This window comes from Aulostomus chinensis, chromosome 14, assembly GCF_037954235.1.
Source record: "Aulostomus chinensis isolate RoL2024-O1b breed Wild chromosome 14, RoL_Achi_v1.0, whole genome shotgun sequence".
In the NCBI taxonomy this organism is placed as follows: domain Eukaryota; kingdom Metazoa; phylum Chordata; class Actinopteri; order Syngnathiformes; family Aulostomidae; genus Aulostomus; species Aulostomus chinensis.
In genome coordinates this window covers 8599999-8615764 of record NC_141333.1, presented here as the reverse complement: position 1 = coordinate 8615764, position 15766 = coordinate 8599999, and the positions used below count along the sequence as shown (strand labels likewise).

Below are 15766 nucleotides of genomic sequence, written 5' to 3'. Positions count from 1 at the left end.
TGCCTGTGTGTGTTTGTGAATGCATGTGTGTTTGTGTGTATGTGTGTGCGCGTGCGCGTGTGTGTGTGTGTGTGTGTGTGTGTGTGTGTGTTCAGGGGGTGTGAACTAACAGAAGAAAAATATTTTCGTCTCAAATGGGAGCATCAGTGCTGAGCCTGCAGTTGAGAAAAAGGCAGGCAGCATCTGGAAAAAAGATGAAACACACACACACACACACACACACACACACACACACGCACACACACACAAACAAACACATGCTTTGATCTCTATTTCACAACCTGAATGCACATCAAAACAACACATGAGCAAAATTCAATGGTAAATGTCAAATTCTTTTGTGAATGGATTTGCAGTTCCACCACCTCTTAAGATGATGAAAACCACATCACCTTTTAGAGAGTGTCAACGGTGTTGGAATCCACGTCCAAATCCCTTGCTCATCTACTCCTTTTGAATTTCATGTTAGAGTTACATTTGTCCAGCGTCGCGCGATTGTTGCCAGTGCAGTGAAAACACGTTCATGAGGCATCAAATTCACAATGTGAACCCACGTTTTTACAATCTGGCTGAAATACAAATCATCTTTTTCTGTTGCACCGTTTAATTTTACACCTGTCTGCCATTTGGTAGCAAAGGAGCTGGTAACATTAGAATAAATACATTTTCAATTTAAATATTTACATCTCATTTGTTTTTGTGTGACATGACTTCCAAACACTCTGCATAATTTCAATTCAATTTAATGTGAAAAATTTGAAAAAACAAACAAACAACAACCTACATTTTACATTTCAATTCCCGGTGGCTCTTGACTTTCATTAAATCAACTCAGCATTCGAACAAAACCCAAACATTTCAATTTTGTACTCATCGTACGTCAACGACGTGTTCTAAATTTAACCCCCAGTTGAGGAATACACACTGGAACCCAGAAATAATTTGCATTTCTGTGGGTTTATGCGACAAGCCAAGGCAAGGAAAGAGGAGCTGTCAGGAAGGTTTGAGCCTCCGGACGGCCAATCAAGAATGCGTTGGTATTTACGAGGCTGTCGTGTGGTTTGTCCTCCAAACACTGTGCACATTAGGAAATAAGCATCCGTCCTTTTTTGTCAGACAGAACCTTTTCAAGTTTGCTTATTTTCACCTTCGTCTCTATGAATTTGAGATTTCGCCATTAATCTCAGAAGCTTGACAAAAACGCCCATGGGCGTAATCAAATATTGTATAAGGGAATTCTTTCCCAGTGGGTGTGGTGGGTTGAAGCAAGATGATTTGTCTAATAAAATGAAAAACCCTACATGTGGGGTTTCCATTCATTTAGTTTGATTATGAAATAGAAACATGTAAATGCTGTGGAATTTTTTTTTTTTATCATTACTCCCTTAATTCAAAAGAATGCTCTCTCCCCGAGAGAAGAAACTTAAGTAACTTAATTCTAGTCAATTAGATTTAAAGTTAAGAAGCTTAGCCTGGATATCCACAGGTTCTTTATACGCCTATTTATGACTGTATTCAAATTTTTTTTTCTAAGTGTGGATGGGTGGCAGGTTGATCTACCACATCCGGACTGAAACTCAGCTTCTGCATGGTGGTAAAGTGTCCCTGCGGTTAATTTTGTTGCCAGGAAGTTCTCAGCATAGAAATCTGCCCCGATCCCTTCTGTGAGGGACTTTTTGTGTTCCCATTTCTGTGGTTTCCTCCCACAGTCCGAACACACTGAAGAAAAATAAATGCATCACTTCGTTTTTTCTTTTTTTTGGCTCCCATTTTCATTTGCTCAAGTAAAAGAAGACTGCTGATATTCTCACCACAGGTTTCTTTATCACTAATTTTGCTCACATCTGGGTTTGTGACCCCTTCATTTTTGCCAAGAAAACCCCTCCACCTGACAGATGTGTCATACCAGCAGTCTGATTCAACAAGATCTTAATACACAGCAGTGTTTTGGACTGGTCACATAAACAAACACTCTAAAATGTGCAAGTTTTATCTCAACACCAGATTTCACAAGTTTTGAGGAAGTGCGCTATTTAGGTGCTGACAGCAAGAATGTCCACCGCACTGCTGCCTGTCAATAGAACAGTAATTTTACTGTCATAAACTGTGTTAGATGGTGTTTTAGACGCTGGACCACCACAACTGGCTTCTTCCCCTGCTAGAGCTGAGACCGTGCTACCCAGACAGCTGATGCTAGTGGGTTTACACAACCGAAGAATTCCTGGGAAACCTACAAAAAAAGAGTCCAATCTGAGAGCTTCTAGTCCTCTCCTGAGTCTTGGCTTGAGTGCAGTCAGTCTATGGCTATACTTAAATGCTTTACATCTTTAGTTTCAAGGATACTACTTTGTACCAAACAAGGACTTTGTAGATGGTCTCTGGGAAAAATAATCTGCTTTCCCACTGGAATAATACTGCTTCTTTCTTAACCTCAACTACCCGTGAGTCATTCTGATGTTCCTAGGCTACTTGTGACCCCTGACCCCCATGTGTAGAGGGAACAGTGTAGACTATCTCTATTCCTAACCTTCTCCAGTGCTGCTATCGTCCCAGTTTAGTGGTTAAAAATATGACTTGAAAGTGTTCCAGGGAGATGAACGGAGAGAGAGAGAGAGATGCTGCGCGTGGGGAGAAATGTTTTTGTTGGCTGGATGGGATTAGATGCAGTTCTATAAATATGTCGGACATCTTGGTAGACTTTGTGCCCATTGGTAAAAATAGGCCTTCATCCCAGGGGAAGTGATGACGTCTGCAGCCTGCCTGCATCAGCAACCACGATTCAGCTCCATCCTCATACTGGAAGAGGCAGAGAGAAGTGGGGGGGGGGAGCATCTGTGATAACCATGGCAACACATGGAGAGTGACGCAGGTAAAGGCAACAGAGTGGAGGAGCAGCACTGATTGGCTGGCGACTGCAATAGTGTGAGTGTGTGTGTGTGTGTGTGTGTGTGTGTGTGTGTGTGTGTGTGTGTGTGTGTGCGGGGGCGGGGGGGGGGCAGAGATTTGTTGTGGGTGGTGAGGAAGAGGAGGAGGACTCAGTAACCCAGCAAGAGAGATTAGCCTCCACACCCCCAACACACACATGCACACGCACACACACACACACACACACACACGGTCCAAGCCTGTTAGCACGGTCAACAATTCAGCCTGGCAATGAGATGATATGATTTAACACGCTCCTTGAGCATTGACTTCAGAGGCAGTTGCAAATAATGTTGTTTTCCCCCCCTCACAAATGCCATCTCTAATATATGCATGGATGCTTGAGGGTAAAATTTTCCCCCCATATTAACTTGAACTCCATGAGCCTTTCCTCATGTTTCATTTCACTGCCATTAAAACAGACCTTCCGGCAATTCAGTGGCTTTGGCAAAATCTTGATTCTGAATTTAAATACATTTCAAAGGTTATCCTACCTTCTGGTCTTCGTCTTTATTGTGGTCTTCATTCTAGTCCTTAAAACCTCTTTTACAACTGGAATATGTAACACAGTCCAGCTGGTCCATCTTGTAATTGCTGGATTATATTCAATATTCTGACATCTGGTATTGATCATTTGAGACCAGTATTTACTGAAAAAAGTTGCGTCATATGGAGGTCTCTCCATTTACTGGTTGTCTACAGGTCACTTGTGATAAAAGCAGCATGCCAATGCAGCTGCATTATCGAAATATTGATGTTCAGCAATGTTATTGCACTTGAGCTATCAGAAAGTCTCATCACGCACTTGCGTATCACATGACCTGCACGTGAGGATTTATTTGTGTGTCCTCACAGAAGAGTATCTCAGGCGCAATTCTGAAAACTAGAGGCGCAAAAATCGGTTGTAGAACACAAGAGTCAGAACATCTGAGATTATTTTGCAGAGGGGGGAGCAAAACATCAGAATAATCTTCATGACCAAGTTGACAGGAGCAAGCAGGAGGGGTCAGTGATACGGGCCAACTGGCTGGAGTGATCTGGTAAATGTAGAAACGCTCTCTAGTGCCACCTGCTGAACACAAAGGGGAAAAGCAGGGTCTGACAAAAGCAAGTCTATGGAAGCAGCATGAGGAATGGGAAGGTGAGTTTGGGTTGTGCTTTTATTTACTGTCTGTGATCAGTTTTCTTTTTTAAACACTTCATACTGACTCTATAAGAAAGTAACTTTCACTGTACCCACCAGTATATGCTTGTACTGTCTATCACGAGCGATGCACCCTGGGAGGTGAAGAAGTGTAAGGAAGTCCGGCTAGATGAGTCTGACAGCAAATTTGCGTGATTAGTTTAAAGCTAACTGAAACAGTTGAATCTTCAGTAAAAGGAATGTTATAATTTAACATGACACTTTAACAAAGGCTGTTTTATTCTCATCTTCTCATGGAAATAAATTACAACACTGTCTTTTGTTACAAAAATAAACCTAAATCCAACCAACAGGACACAATGTTGGACTTTACAATGTCAGCCTGAAGCATGAGAGACATTGTTTTTCTTCTTCTGGAAATCCTCTAATCATAATCAACACCAAATCGTTTTACAAATGCTTTTTAACAAAAGAGTTCATTTTCACGGACTGAATCTCCATGCGGTCAATCTACCGTTCCACCCGCTGTGCGGCACAACGACACACAAAAACGAAGGAAAAATAAATTGTGAAGATATTCATGCAACAGAGGTTGGGGCTGTTCCTGCACCATGAGAGGCTTGAGGAGATAAACAAACAACCAAAATAAACAATAAGGAAATAAAAACTTAACTCCAGTGTACCATGTGAAACAAAAGTATGTGTGTAATGATACAAAAATTTCTACAAAGTGTTGCTGGTACATTTCACAATTTAAGAAGAGAGGACTAGAGGACTCTGCTAGTTGCGACTGATACACTGGTATGAGGGAATAAAAAACAAAAACAAAACGTTGATACAAATTTAAAGACTGTAAATGCTAAAAAACAAACAAAAAAACCTAAATCCAGTGCAGACTCACAGCTTGTTTCAGCTTCTCCTAGTGTGATTTCTGCACTTGCCAGCAAACATCACAGCAGAAGGAAACGCCAGAGTGCGTCTTTGTGTACTGAGCAAACAGGTTCTGTAGCTGAAGAATCAACGTCGTCTGTCAGTGCTGGTTCTTCATCCCCTGTGGTTTGCCAGGTTTCTTGTCCTGTTGTTGCTGCTGCTGACCCTGCGGACCCCGACCAGGACCTGTCATTCCTCTGCCACGACCACCAAACAGGCCTATTGAGAGGACGCAAGAAAGTCAGAGAAGGAGACAGCCTGGTAGCAAAACTAAATAATGTAAAGCAAGATCAAAAAACTAGCAATTCTTAATATTTGCAGTTCAACCACAATTTTAGAATGATAGTGTTTCTGGAAAGTAGAGCTTGGCTTATATCAGACCTTGGTTCACCTGACCAGTTAGAGTGTATTGTCTCAGTATTAACAGGACCATGTGGATATTCATGTGGCGACAGACAAACCCTTTTCCATGATAAAAAAAAAAAGCTAGTAAAGCAGTCTGTCGATCAGCCGCGGGTGTTCCCACCACTCACCTCGGCCGGCTCCTCCTCTTCCTTTGCCCTGCTGTTTGTTCTGCTGTGCGCCTCCTCGCCCACGACCCTTCGACACCACCTCCTCCTTCACCATATCGATGATCTCATCTGGGATTCGAAGATACTTAATGGTGCTTCCTCGAATGTAGCACTCTGGCATCCTCCAGAACTTATCTCCATCCTGCGAGAGGAGAGCGGATGTGTCAGTATATGCCATCTGCTTTAGTGATTGTTGTTTTTTGTCAACATTTAGGTGTAGATGTTACTTTCTTGGATGATTACAAAACTGAGAAAAAAATCCATGGGAGTGGAGAAACACATTAGACAGTTCAACAACAGCATCCTCCATGACACTCGCAACTATGTTGTAAATCTGGTTGTCCACTTTTTTCCTCCTTGTTGCTGGAAGAATTATATCAACATTTGCAACCAAAGATTAGCTCAGCTTTACCCTTGAGGTGCAAATGACTTCTCTCAGGTTGATGTTCATCCAGTTGTCACAGCTGACCAGGTGACCATTGTACGTCTCTCCATTTTTCAGCTCCACCAACTGTTGACAGGACACAAAAAAAACACACCAATGGCATTACAGTCTTGGCAACACAATGTTAGATAGCACAAGCTAGAGCTTGATCGGTGGTCGGTGAGTCATCACTGAAGGATCTGAAACCTTATTATATTACAGCTTTATTAATTTGATATATTTTGAATGAAAGGATTGGTTGTAAATAGGAAAGATGCGAGCAATGAGCCTTGAAAAATGTTCATTTATTGACAGATCCAGCATCTCCTCACCATGGGATGGTTCTGAGCAGTCTTCAGCAGTGACAGAGGAAGCTGTAAAGCAACAAAAATCATGGTAGATCTTGTAATTTCATCCACCATTTACATATTTAACTAAATGCAAAAATGAAATTACAGTTATCAGTTTAACCCACGTTTGTCTTCACTAGTAAATATTTCACATTTTGCCTGCCAGTATATGTGACAATAAGTTTTAACATTTGCTAGAATTTTATCCTGCAGTGTTCTATTCCAGTAAAACAACTAAAAGTATCCACATTCCTTTTGAAGAAAATATTGAGTTGCAGCTAATGCTAAGTTACTCATGTCTAATATGTCCAGCAAACGTCTGAAGGACCATAAATAGTCAACTTTGAAGGTAAATGACTCCAGCAAGGCGTGTGGACTTGTATTTCACTACATGTGACACTCAAGTACTTCAAAGCAAGCATGATTTATAAATGTTTGATTTACAAACGTTACAGCAGCTAACTAGCCAGCTAGCGAGCAAGCGAACGTAATCATTTTAACGCAGTTAGCTGAGCGTAACCCAAAACACTTTTTTGTGCGAGATAACTTTTTTATATAATCACCAAAATACCTACTTACCATTGTGATAATAACGTTATTTCTTTAAGATTTGATGTGTTTCTTGTGTCTTTTGGCTCTCTGCTGACACATTTACCTCAGTCTTCTTCTTCTGGTAGGTTGCCGACTCGATCGTAAATATGGCAAACACCGGATGCTGCCCTCTACCGTCGGTCGCCTTAGAGTGGGTACGTGCTGAGACGAACGAAGAAACTGATTCATATTTACAAAATACATTTAAAGAGCTGCAGGTTAATTAAGGAAAATAAATCATAGTAAAATCAGTGTAAAAAATGTCAAGTCGTTTTTTTGCAGGGTTAGAAATGACACATCCTATTTGATATTTGCTATCTTTTATAAAGACGTTCTCCTGATAAGTGCGGTTGCATTTTTGTTTGTCTCAGTACATCAGAGAACAAGGTGACTGGGAATATGTAAATGCATTCTGTTCAACTCCATGCCAGTTGATGGCAAATGGAAACAAAAACAAATAAATTCTTACAAAGGAAAGCGCTGGTGTTACACACACGGACAGTAGGTGGCGGTATGCACGCAGCTCGGTTTACAATCCGCCATTCATTTTCAGAGAAGAAGCCGTGAAAACAACGACCGGTTTCTCGTCGTTTGTGTGGCAGGCAAAAGGAGCCTTCAGCCGGGGAAAGCCACCGGACTTACTCTATGGTCCTTCAACTCAACTAAAAACGAGAAAAGCGACGAGTATTCCGCATCACGACGGGAGATGGACAACGGGAAACGGACTGTGGTCGTAACAGGTGTGTCTTCGGTTTTGCTGCTATTGTTGTCGCGTCTCCTGGAAGACTGAAGAACTCGTGGAAAAGTTATATTGATGACAGCTGCTGTAACGTTAATGGCGACTGCTGTCGTTGTTGTTGACTGCTGAAAGAAACGCTTCGTTTTCACCGATTCAACTGATTCTATTTTTTTACGCTGTCGTTAACCAAGCAATGGCTGCGACAGGTTTTTGCCAAATTTGTGCGTGTTGAAAAGAGTGTCAGAGAGAGAGAGGGCATCCTTTAATATTACACCGTTCTTGATTCAGAAATGTCAAAATGATAAAATGTAAGATGTGAATTCACTGAATATGCACGCGAAGGAACCGTTGACATTTGTGGTCTACCCGAACATTACCAGACAAAATATTGTGGTTACCAGGACAAAGTTATATGTTCGTTTTTTTTTTTTCAAAGAAATGACTTACAATTAACTTACATAATCTTTAATATTAGTTGACATTTACTCTCCCATAAAGCTGCGCTTTAGTTTTCAGACTTTAGTCCACCAGTTTGTGGGGTCCCCGATGTAGAAGTGCATAAAAGTTAACCAATTATTCAACCCCCATCTATTAAATTTAGTTGTCATTGTATTCTATTCAAAGGAGTAAGCTATGCCTAGAAATGAGATTTGTCACTGCTTTGCAAATCTTTTTTGTATTATTCAAACTCAGAAACATCAAAGTATTGTTATAATTGTGATATTAATAATACTTGGGACCAGCACTGTTTTTCCCTCAGTGAAACTTACATCTTAATTTCAACTTAATGTTCTTTATTATGTAGTATTATTATTACAAAATCAAGCCTGTAGTATTTTCTGTGTTCGTCATTTAATTAGAGTGGAAGTACCAGTAGAAGTGACTCAGACACAAAGGCGTCCAGTCCCAGCTGTGGAAGACGCTGAGGCTGCCTGGGAACAGCACCCTCACAATAGCAGGCCGGCTGGCAGCTACCAGCCCCTCACTCAGCTCCCTTTCAGCAGCCTGTCAGACAGACTGATCTTCCCTCCACCCAACCCCCAGGGACCCCGCTGACCTTGGGAGGGGTGGTAGAGGGGGATCAGCTAGATCCCTATACAAACAAGTGAATGTCGGTCGCCTGCTGCTGTGATTCTTCCAGCGATAGAGATGTTTAGTGAGAGTGATTGATTTTATTTTTGTTACTCAAGGAAAGCAGGATTGTTGGAGCAGGCTGAAACATGACCATCAAGTCATTTCTCTTGGTTTTTAAACAAATAAGTTACCTTGTGGAAGTGGAACAGAAAAAAGACGAGCAGACGGCAGTGCAGTTGAGTTGCTCTTTACAGGTGCACTTCCAACGCAAAACTGATTACATTCAACTGCCAAGGCCAGCTTCAACACACAATCACCTCCACCTGGGCTGTCTCTAATTATTCCCAATCCCCTCCACCTGGGCTGTCTCCTCTGAGGTGAGAGATCCCCAGTTAGTGTCCACCACAACCTCACAATTCATCAACTAACTTGGCCTAATGGAGTCACATCTTCCTTTCTCCCATCTTGAATTGCCCCCCTTTTGAATGTAATGTTTGTGAAAATGTAATCACACAAATAATAGCTTAGTCACCATTTGTGCAGTAGCTTAGCAGCTGAAATAACTCTCATGTTTTGCAGGTTTTGGGCCATTTGGAGAGCACACAGTCAACGCCAGCTGGGTAGCAGTACAGGTGAGTTTTCCCTCTCTGTTGCTAATAGAATTTGTGTGTGTGTGAGTGTGATGATGAATGATCACAATACCAAACAAGCTAGAGATGCACTGATTACCCATTTTTTCAGTTATGATCCGATGGACTGGTACCATCATTCCCATATCTGGATGATTAATTGTGCCTTTGAAGATGTTCTTTTATCTCAGCATTTGCATCTTCGTATAAAGTACGGACTTTATCGTTATTTCACTCGGCCATTATTCACCTTCATGTCCAGTTCGTAATGAAGTAAGAGAAGGTTTGACTTTTTCAAAAATGAATATGGTCTCTCTTTTTTTTCTTTTTTTTTTCTGTATGATGGTTCTGTGGTGCCGGCCTGCAGTGTGTCACAGGCCCCTGCTGGCTGAAAGCCCTTGTTGGGGGATGTCAGTGGTTGTCAGGGTGTCTAGACGAACTTGATAAGGATATTAAAAGCAAACAAAAGGCAGCTCTGTGGCGAGGTCACAGATGTGGTCAAACAAGCCTCTTTTCAATACAAGAGGGGGTCAGTGTCCAGGACTCCAGGGCTATTTGTCCTGCATGGAGACAGGGGGTGGAGTCTGCCCACTGACTGTGAGATTTAGAACAAATTTCTTTTGATTTTTCACCAATATTTTCAGTTACGTCTTGTATTTTATTACATTTAAATATTGATTCTATTTTACTGCATTGTTTGATACTCTAATACTTTAAAGATATAAATATAATGAATGACATGAAATGAGTAAAATGATAGGAAGTGAAAGTGGACAAGCGGAAGGCCTCTGTTACTGTAATAGTAGAAAACGTTGCATCAGTTGGTGTGTAAAGGTTATCAACTGTATCAGATGTGTAGTGCACAGCAACGTTGGCTTGTTGTTGTGGTAACACCCTTGCATTCTCATCCGCTCACTGTTCCTGGTTGAACTGCTGTATTAGATCGGTGTATCCCTCCAGTTGAGTGCTGTGTCACCAGGTTGTGGATGGAACCTGGTACCAGACATCCAGATCGCCAAGATTAACGGAACCACAGGCTAAAACTGTGCCAACCATCATTACTAGAATAATCGAAAGAGAAAAAAATAGATCCCGTGACAAGTATGTTTGTTCTGACAGGAACTGAAGAAGCTTGGACTGGGAAGTGAAGTGGACTTGCATGTATACGAGGTTCCTGTAGAGTACCAGACAGTCCAGAGTTTAGTCCCGTCCCTATGGAAGGAGTATCACCCACTGGTAAGAGATTATGGGGTTTCTTGAACCAACACACGCTTTGTTAGACACAGTTCCAGTCTTCAGATGTATTTTTTTTGTCAAATGTACATAAATTCCCGTCTGTTACAGTGGTTATGATACCTCAGGTTCAAACACATTAAGCAGTTGAGAATGTGAAGTTAAGTAATCAATGTTTATTTTATGCGGCGCCTTTCCAAGAGCAAAGTTCACTTACTGAGGCGGTTTAAGGGGGGAGGAGCAAAACTTAATCCACTCGATCCTGAGGGGTGCAGACTTGGTGAGCACAGAGAGTTTGATCTGCCACGCACAGCAGATGGTTTCACCCGAGGGAAGTAGGCAGTTGAGTGAGAGTGTCTGGTAACAAGAGTTTACAGCACGAGAGTCTGACACTTAAGATCAACAGGAAAACAGGGAAGGGGAATGGCTGAGGAAGAGCAGGACAAGTCCAGGATGGTCCCACAGAACCTCCTCACATCCAGAGAGCATCACCCGCACCGTGGCCCTGATGTGGCCCAACTCTGTATGCTTAAAGAGAGGGTGGCACGAATGGCTGTTAGGACAGAGAACGAAAGAAACTGGTGGTAACGTTTCCTTGTATGACAGAATATGGAGAAGCCGCTTGGATAATCGGGTGTCACCACACAACCAACAGGAAAGACTTGAGGTGACAGGCAGGCCACACAAGTGCCACACCTACAGTAGCTGCAGCTGCACCGTGGGTCCCTTGTGCCATTGGACCGTACCATTCTCATAACTTTGTTTTTTTTTATGTTTGTTTTCCAGCTGGTTGTTCATGTCGGAGTGTCAGGTATGGCCACCACTGTCACACTGGAGAAGTGTGGCAGAAATCATGGCTATAAGGGCCTGGACAACTGCAGCTTCTGTCCTGATTCACAGTGTTGCATTGTGGGAGGCCCTGACTGCATCAATTCTGTTATCGACATGGAATCAGTCTGCAAGAGAGTGACTGCTTCTGGGCTGGGAGTAGCTGTATCTGTCTCCAAAGATGCTGGAAGGTATAATTCCATTTATGATAAATGTCTTCATAGTTTAACTCTTGAGGGGTAGAGACATGAAAATGCACACAGCTCTTCAAAGCAGGAACCATCAATATTTATTCTGTATGAAGAAATTCAAATATTGTGATAGGATATTACAGGGAGCAGAGATGACATGACATGTGGTGTAAAAACTCCCCCCTGTCTCATAGCGTCTGAAATCATAGGAAGCTGATCAGTGTCTGCAAGCTAACGGGTGTGAGAGAGGTGTGTGTGGCTGGGTGTTACCATGGCAGGGCACTGAAGTCCCATATTTCCAACTTCGACACACGCAGTACTTTAATTGTTTTTAAATGTAAGAAAACTGTCAAAATATTTTTCCATCATAGATAAACTTCTGTTGTCAGTAGTTCAGGCTATTCAGCAGACATTTGTGCTGCTCTACGGAGAAATACTGTAAAATAGAAAACTGTAATTTTCACCCTATGAAACCAGTGCAAACATAAGCTGGCTGCCTGCAAACGTGGTAATCACTGCGAATTTGGACTGTGCGTTTGTTCAGAATAGTGGTGAAATTTAAAAGTGACATACATAATACAGTGTTATAGTGCTAGTGATGCCCCGGACTCTAGCAAAAGTTGTGGTTATCATTTCTGATTTATCTATCTATTTTTTTGTGAAAATGGAATGTCTAAAATACAACAAGACAAAACGTCCTGAATCACATTGCTCACAAGGTCATCAGAAAAGCACAACTAGTATGTATGCAAGTTTCTTCAAGCCAGACCCTGCATTCATGTGTGTCTTCTCTGTATTCCAGGTATCTCTGTGACTTCACCTATTACACATCCCTGTACATGAGTCATGGCCGCTCCGCCTTCATCCACGTGCCTCCTATTGGAAAGCCTTACAGTGGTGAAGACCTGGGCCGCGCGCTGCAGGCGATCGTCCAGGAGATGCTGGCGCTTCTGGACCAAGCCAAGGACAAGATCCACTGCCAGCAGCACTTCCACTAAGTGACCTCCAGATGCCAACCAGCCTCTCCTGCCGTTACCACACGAGAGAAATTGCACTCAACTACAAGTAGCCAAACTTCTTCTTTAAATTGTTGTCTTGAGATGGACACAGTCAGTTTGTGTTTTTGCTTCTTGTTTTGGTGGACCTGATTTATGTATGTCTCCAGATCACCTTTTCAGACGAGCTTTTGTCCCGGTGAAGTCGCCATTAACGATCGATTGTGAGTTAAAATGGATATTTTTGGTTTACTAAAAACACAGTGGAAAAGGTGCAAATAACGACTTGTTTCTTTTTCGTAGACCAAGCAGCTGCATTGGTTGACTTTTTAAACGCTTTTAATTTTTAACAGACCTTCACAGGCTTCTATCAGTGGGATTCACCACCAAAGCCTCTAGGTTTTATTTGTTTGTTACAAATATTGTTAACGTTTTTACAGTGAACTGTTAGGTTTTAGAGCAACCGAAAGAAACTAACTGTGCTCTTTCACATTCAATGTTGAATTGTTTCTTGAGTCTTTTTCTTTATAAGAAGTTGTAAATTTGCCTTCTTTGACAAAGGTTATTTAAATCAGGGAACGGGTTGGTTCCAGCTCATGCCCCCTCCCACAGTGTGTAGGCCCAGTTCTGACAGGAAACCACAAGTCCATCCCTCTGAGATCTGGCTGTGCAATGTTATTTAACAGATCTCGAGGTTTTTCATCACTTAGTAGCTGCACAGTTTTTTTGAGAGCATTGTGAATAGAAGATTGGAACATTTCCAGAGTCCAGTATACAATCAAAAAGTTGTAAAGCCATTAATAATCTTTCTGTTGGAAGCACAAGTTTCCTAGATGTCAATGACCCAGAATAACGTAAGATCTTTTCTTTCTCATCAGTTTTTCAGTGAGTTACACTCTGGACTGGATTTGTTTTTGGCAGAAATGTATTGAAATTTAGAGTTATCGTTTTGCTTTGGGGTCTAAGGTGTGTGGCATTTCCTATTTGACCTTCACCTTTACAAGTACCCTCTCTCATAGAACTCATTTAAAATGAAACTGTTAAGAAAACTGACGAATTGTCATTACATTTTGCAAGACCAAAACACGAATCCCACTGCACAATGTGCAGTCCATCGTAATATCCATCAATGAGAGCTTTCAGTTCTCTTCATCAAATCAGACGTAATTGCTGACTTCTCCTGATTCTCGAACTCGGGCCAGTTTTGTTTTTTTTTTTAATTTCTGCAGCACTTTTCCTTCTGTTTCATTTTTACCTAATCTGGAATTTGGACAGCATTTTCTGGTAATGTGAATTCTCTTTTTGTTTTAATTTCCCTTTAAATGATGACGTAGAGCTCTGCAAACGCTTTTTTTTTTTTAAATTTTGCCCTCTTAATATTCTAATGAGGTGTAGCTGAGTTCGCTTTATTCTTGCTGAGGTTTGTTTGTGTAGTTTTTTTTTTCTTCCTGCAGCAGATGGATTCAGTCTGTGTGTGATGATGCAACCCCCAGGTGTGAATGTTCTTTTTGTTGTTCTTTTATTTTTAATCGGACTGTCCTCTGTTTGTCCCTGTTTCCTTGACTTTTGAGTCAACAACAGAACAGGATGTTAATACCTTCAGTAGAACGTTTAGCAGTGAATAGTGTATGTACTGATTCTGCAACATCCGAACCCCCAAAACCCGTATTTTCTATTTGTCTGTGAGAAACTTGCACTTGCACACACTACCAGATCCCTGCGTAACATTGCAGCAGTAGTGCTCTCTCTTCCTTTGCTTGGGCTTTCAGTTATTATTTTATCAAGTTAAGCAAATTGTCACCAGTGAATTTGAGTGAATGTTCTTTTTTTTTTTTTTTTTTTTGTAGCTTAATGTCTCACTTTAATTGCTTTACAGTATCATGTTTGTTTGAAATAACGAAGTAGCAACCTGGAATACCGGGCAGAGCTGAAGTGAAATTCTTTTCAGACCTTAATGTAATCTTATTATTTATTTGATGTTTTGGTTCGGTGATCCAAAATACTCATGTGAAATTCTGGATTGATCGTGCAGGATTTCCCTCTGACTTTTTTTCTGTGGGCGGCGATGTGAAAAGAGAGTGCTGCCCCGTGAAGTGGCTGCTCACAAAGGTGAAAGCCCCCATATACAGTATGTCTAGTTAATGTATGACACCACCTTTGACCCTTACTCTATTCCGTGCCTTGCTGTTGATGTGTTTTGTTTTCTTTCTTTTTTTTAAAAAGGGCCTTAAAATGTTCGGTGGGTCAGTTTGGATGTGTATACGGATGCTTTCCAGGCAGATGTGTGGCTACCTCAAAAATGACTTTTTTTTTAAGTGTGTGCTCTGTTGTACTCGGTCTTAATGGCTCCGTGATTTATTGTGAGTTCCTCCTCTGAAAGGTGTCTTCTCTGCTAGTGATATCAAAGCACTGTTTTAACGAGTTATGTCGGCTTTTAAATACAGAACATTTAAATATTAAATGTAACGGTCAGTCTCTGCATTTTTTTTTTTTATCAAAACAAACACAGAATACTGTTTAGGGTTGGAATACTGCAAAACTGCACTCCACAACAAATACCAGCTTCAAGTCAAGATTTCATCATCAAAATGTGCGTTTAGTGTTAAAAAAAATTGCTAAATTTGCATTTAATAGTTTACAACTCAAGCATATTATATAAATTTAAGATTATATGGGCAAAATCTTCAAGTACAATGTGTCAAGTAAATATAAGATTTCAGTTCCTCAAAGGTTAACAGTACTTGTGTAACTACACTTTATTTCTGGAAAATAGTTGCCATTTTTTAAAGCTGATGTTTATCAAATGTAAATATGACAAATGTACAATTTCCTGCATTGAACCTGACTGAGGAAATGTAGACTGAAATACAGAGCTGTATTAAATAAATTCTATTTTATGAAAACTCAGTAATGGAATTGTCCTCTAAATTAATTTACAGTGAATTAAACTATTTACAATAAACTAACATTCGTCACATTCTTATTATGGAAAAATGTAATGCATTTCAGAAATTCAAATATTTCAAGAATCAGTTACAATCAGTCGACTTTTCGAGGGCGGTTTTGTCTGCAGTTGGTATTTAAAAATTTTATTTGATAACTGGAACTAATAGCCGAGTGAGAGCTCTTCCTTTTAATCGC

General features: G+C 41.0%; 2 protein-coding genes across 3 annotated transcripts; one reads left to right on the top strand and one right to left on the bottom strand.

Moving 5' to 3' along the window:
• Positions 1–4093: 4093 nt before the first annotated feature.
• Positions 4094–7631, bottom strand: lsm4 (LSM4 homolog, U6 small nuclear RNA and mRNA degradation associated). The gene is made up of 7 exons (XM_086225126.1): positions 7619–7631; positions 7406–7573; positions 7001–7098; positions 6328–6369; positions 5984–6082; positions 5533–5713; positions 4094–5218 (listed from the first exon to the last, which is right to left on the bottom strand). The coding sequence occupies exons 1-7, from the start codon at positions 7629–7631 to the stop codon at positions 5100–5102; spliced, it is 720 nt and encodes a 239-aa protein (XP_086081252.1). The 3' UTR covers positions 4094–5099.
• On the top strand, positions 7256–15521 carry LOC147249631 (pyroglutamyl-peptidase 1-like). Of its 2 annotated transcripts, XM_086225420.1 has the most exons (5): positions 7256–7676; positions 9329–9381; positions 10498–10614; positions 11398–11630; positions 12433–15521. In XM_086225420.1, the coding sequence occupies exons 1-5, from the start codon at positions 7643–7645 to the stop codon at positions 12626–12628; spliced, it is 633 nt and encodes a 210-aa protein (XP_086081546.1). In that variant the 5' UTR covers positions 7256–7642; the 3' UTR covers positions 12629–15521. The 2 variants fall into 2 exon arrangements, with proteins under 2 accessions (XP_086081546.1, XP_086081547.1); XM_086225421.1 differs by lacking the exons at positions 7256–7676; positions 9329–9381; positions 10498–10614 and adding an exon at positions 10953–11278.
• Positions 15522–15766: the final 245 nt, after the last annotated feature.

Excerpts from the sequence above, each read along its gene's own strand:
- lsm4 (XM_086225126.1), bottom strand. Across the intron at positions 7,099-7,405 it reads TAACACCAGCGCTTTCCTTT|CACGTACCCACTCTAAGGCG; the intron begins GTAAGAATTTAT and ends CGTTCGTCTCAG. Across the intron at positions 6,370-7,000 it reads ACCAGAAGAAGAAGACTGAG|CTTCCTCTGTCACTGCTGAA; the intron begins GTAAATGTGTCA and ends GTTGCTTTACAG.
- LOC147249631 (XM_086225420.1), top strand. The coding sequence starts at position 7,643 with ATGGACAACGGGAAACGGACTGTGGTCGTAACAG. Across the intron at positions 7,677-9,328 it reads ACGGACTGTGGTCGTAACAG|GTTTTGGGCCATTTGGAGAG; the intron begins GTGTGTCTTCGG and ends CATGTTTTGCAG. Across the intron at positions 11,631-12,432 it reads GTCTCCAAAGATGCTGGAAG|GTATCTCTGTGACTTCACCT; the intron begins GTATAATTCCAT and ends TCTGTATTCCAG.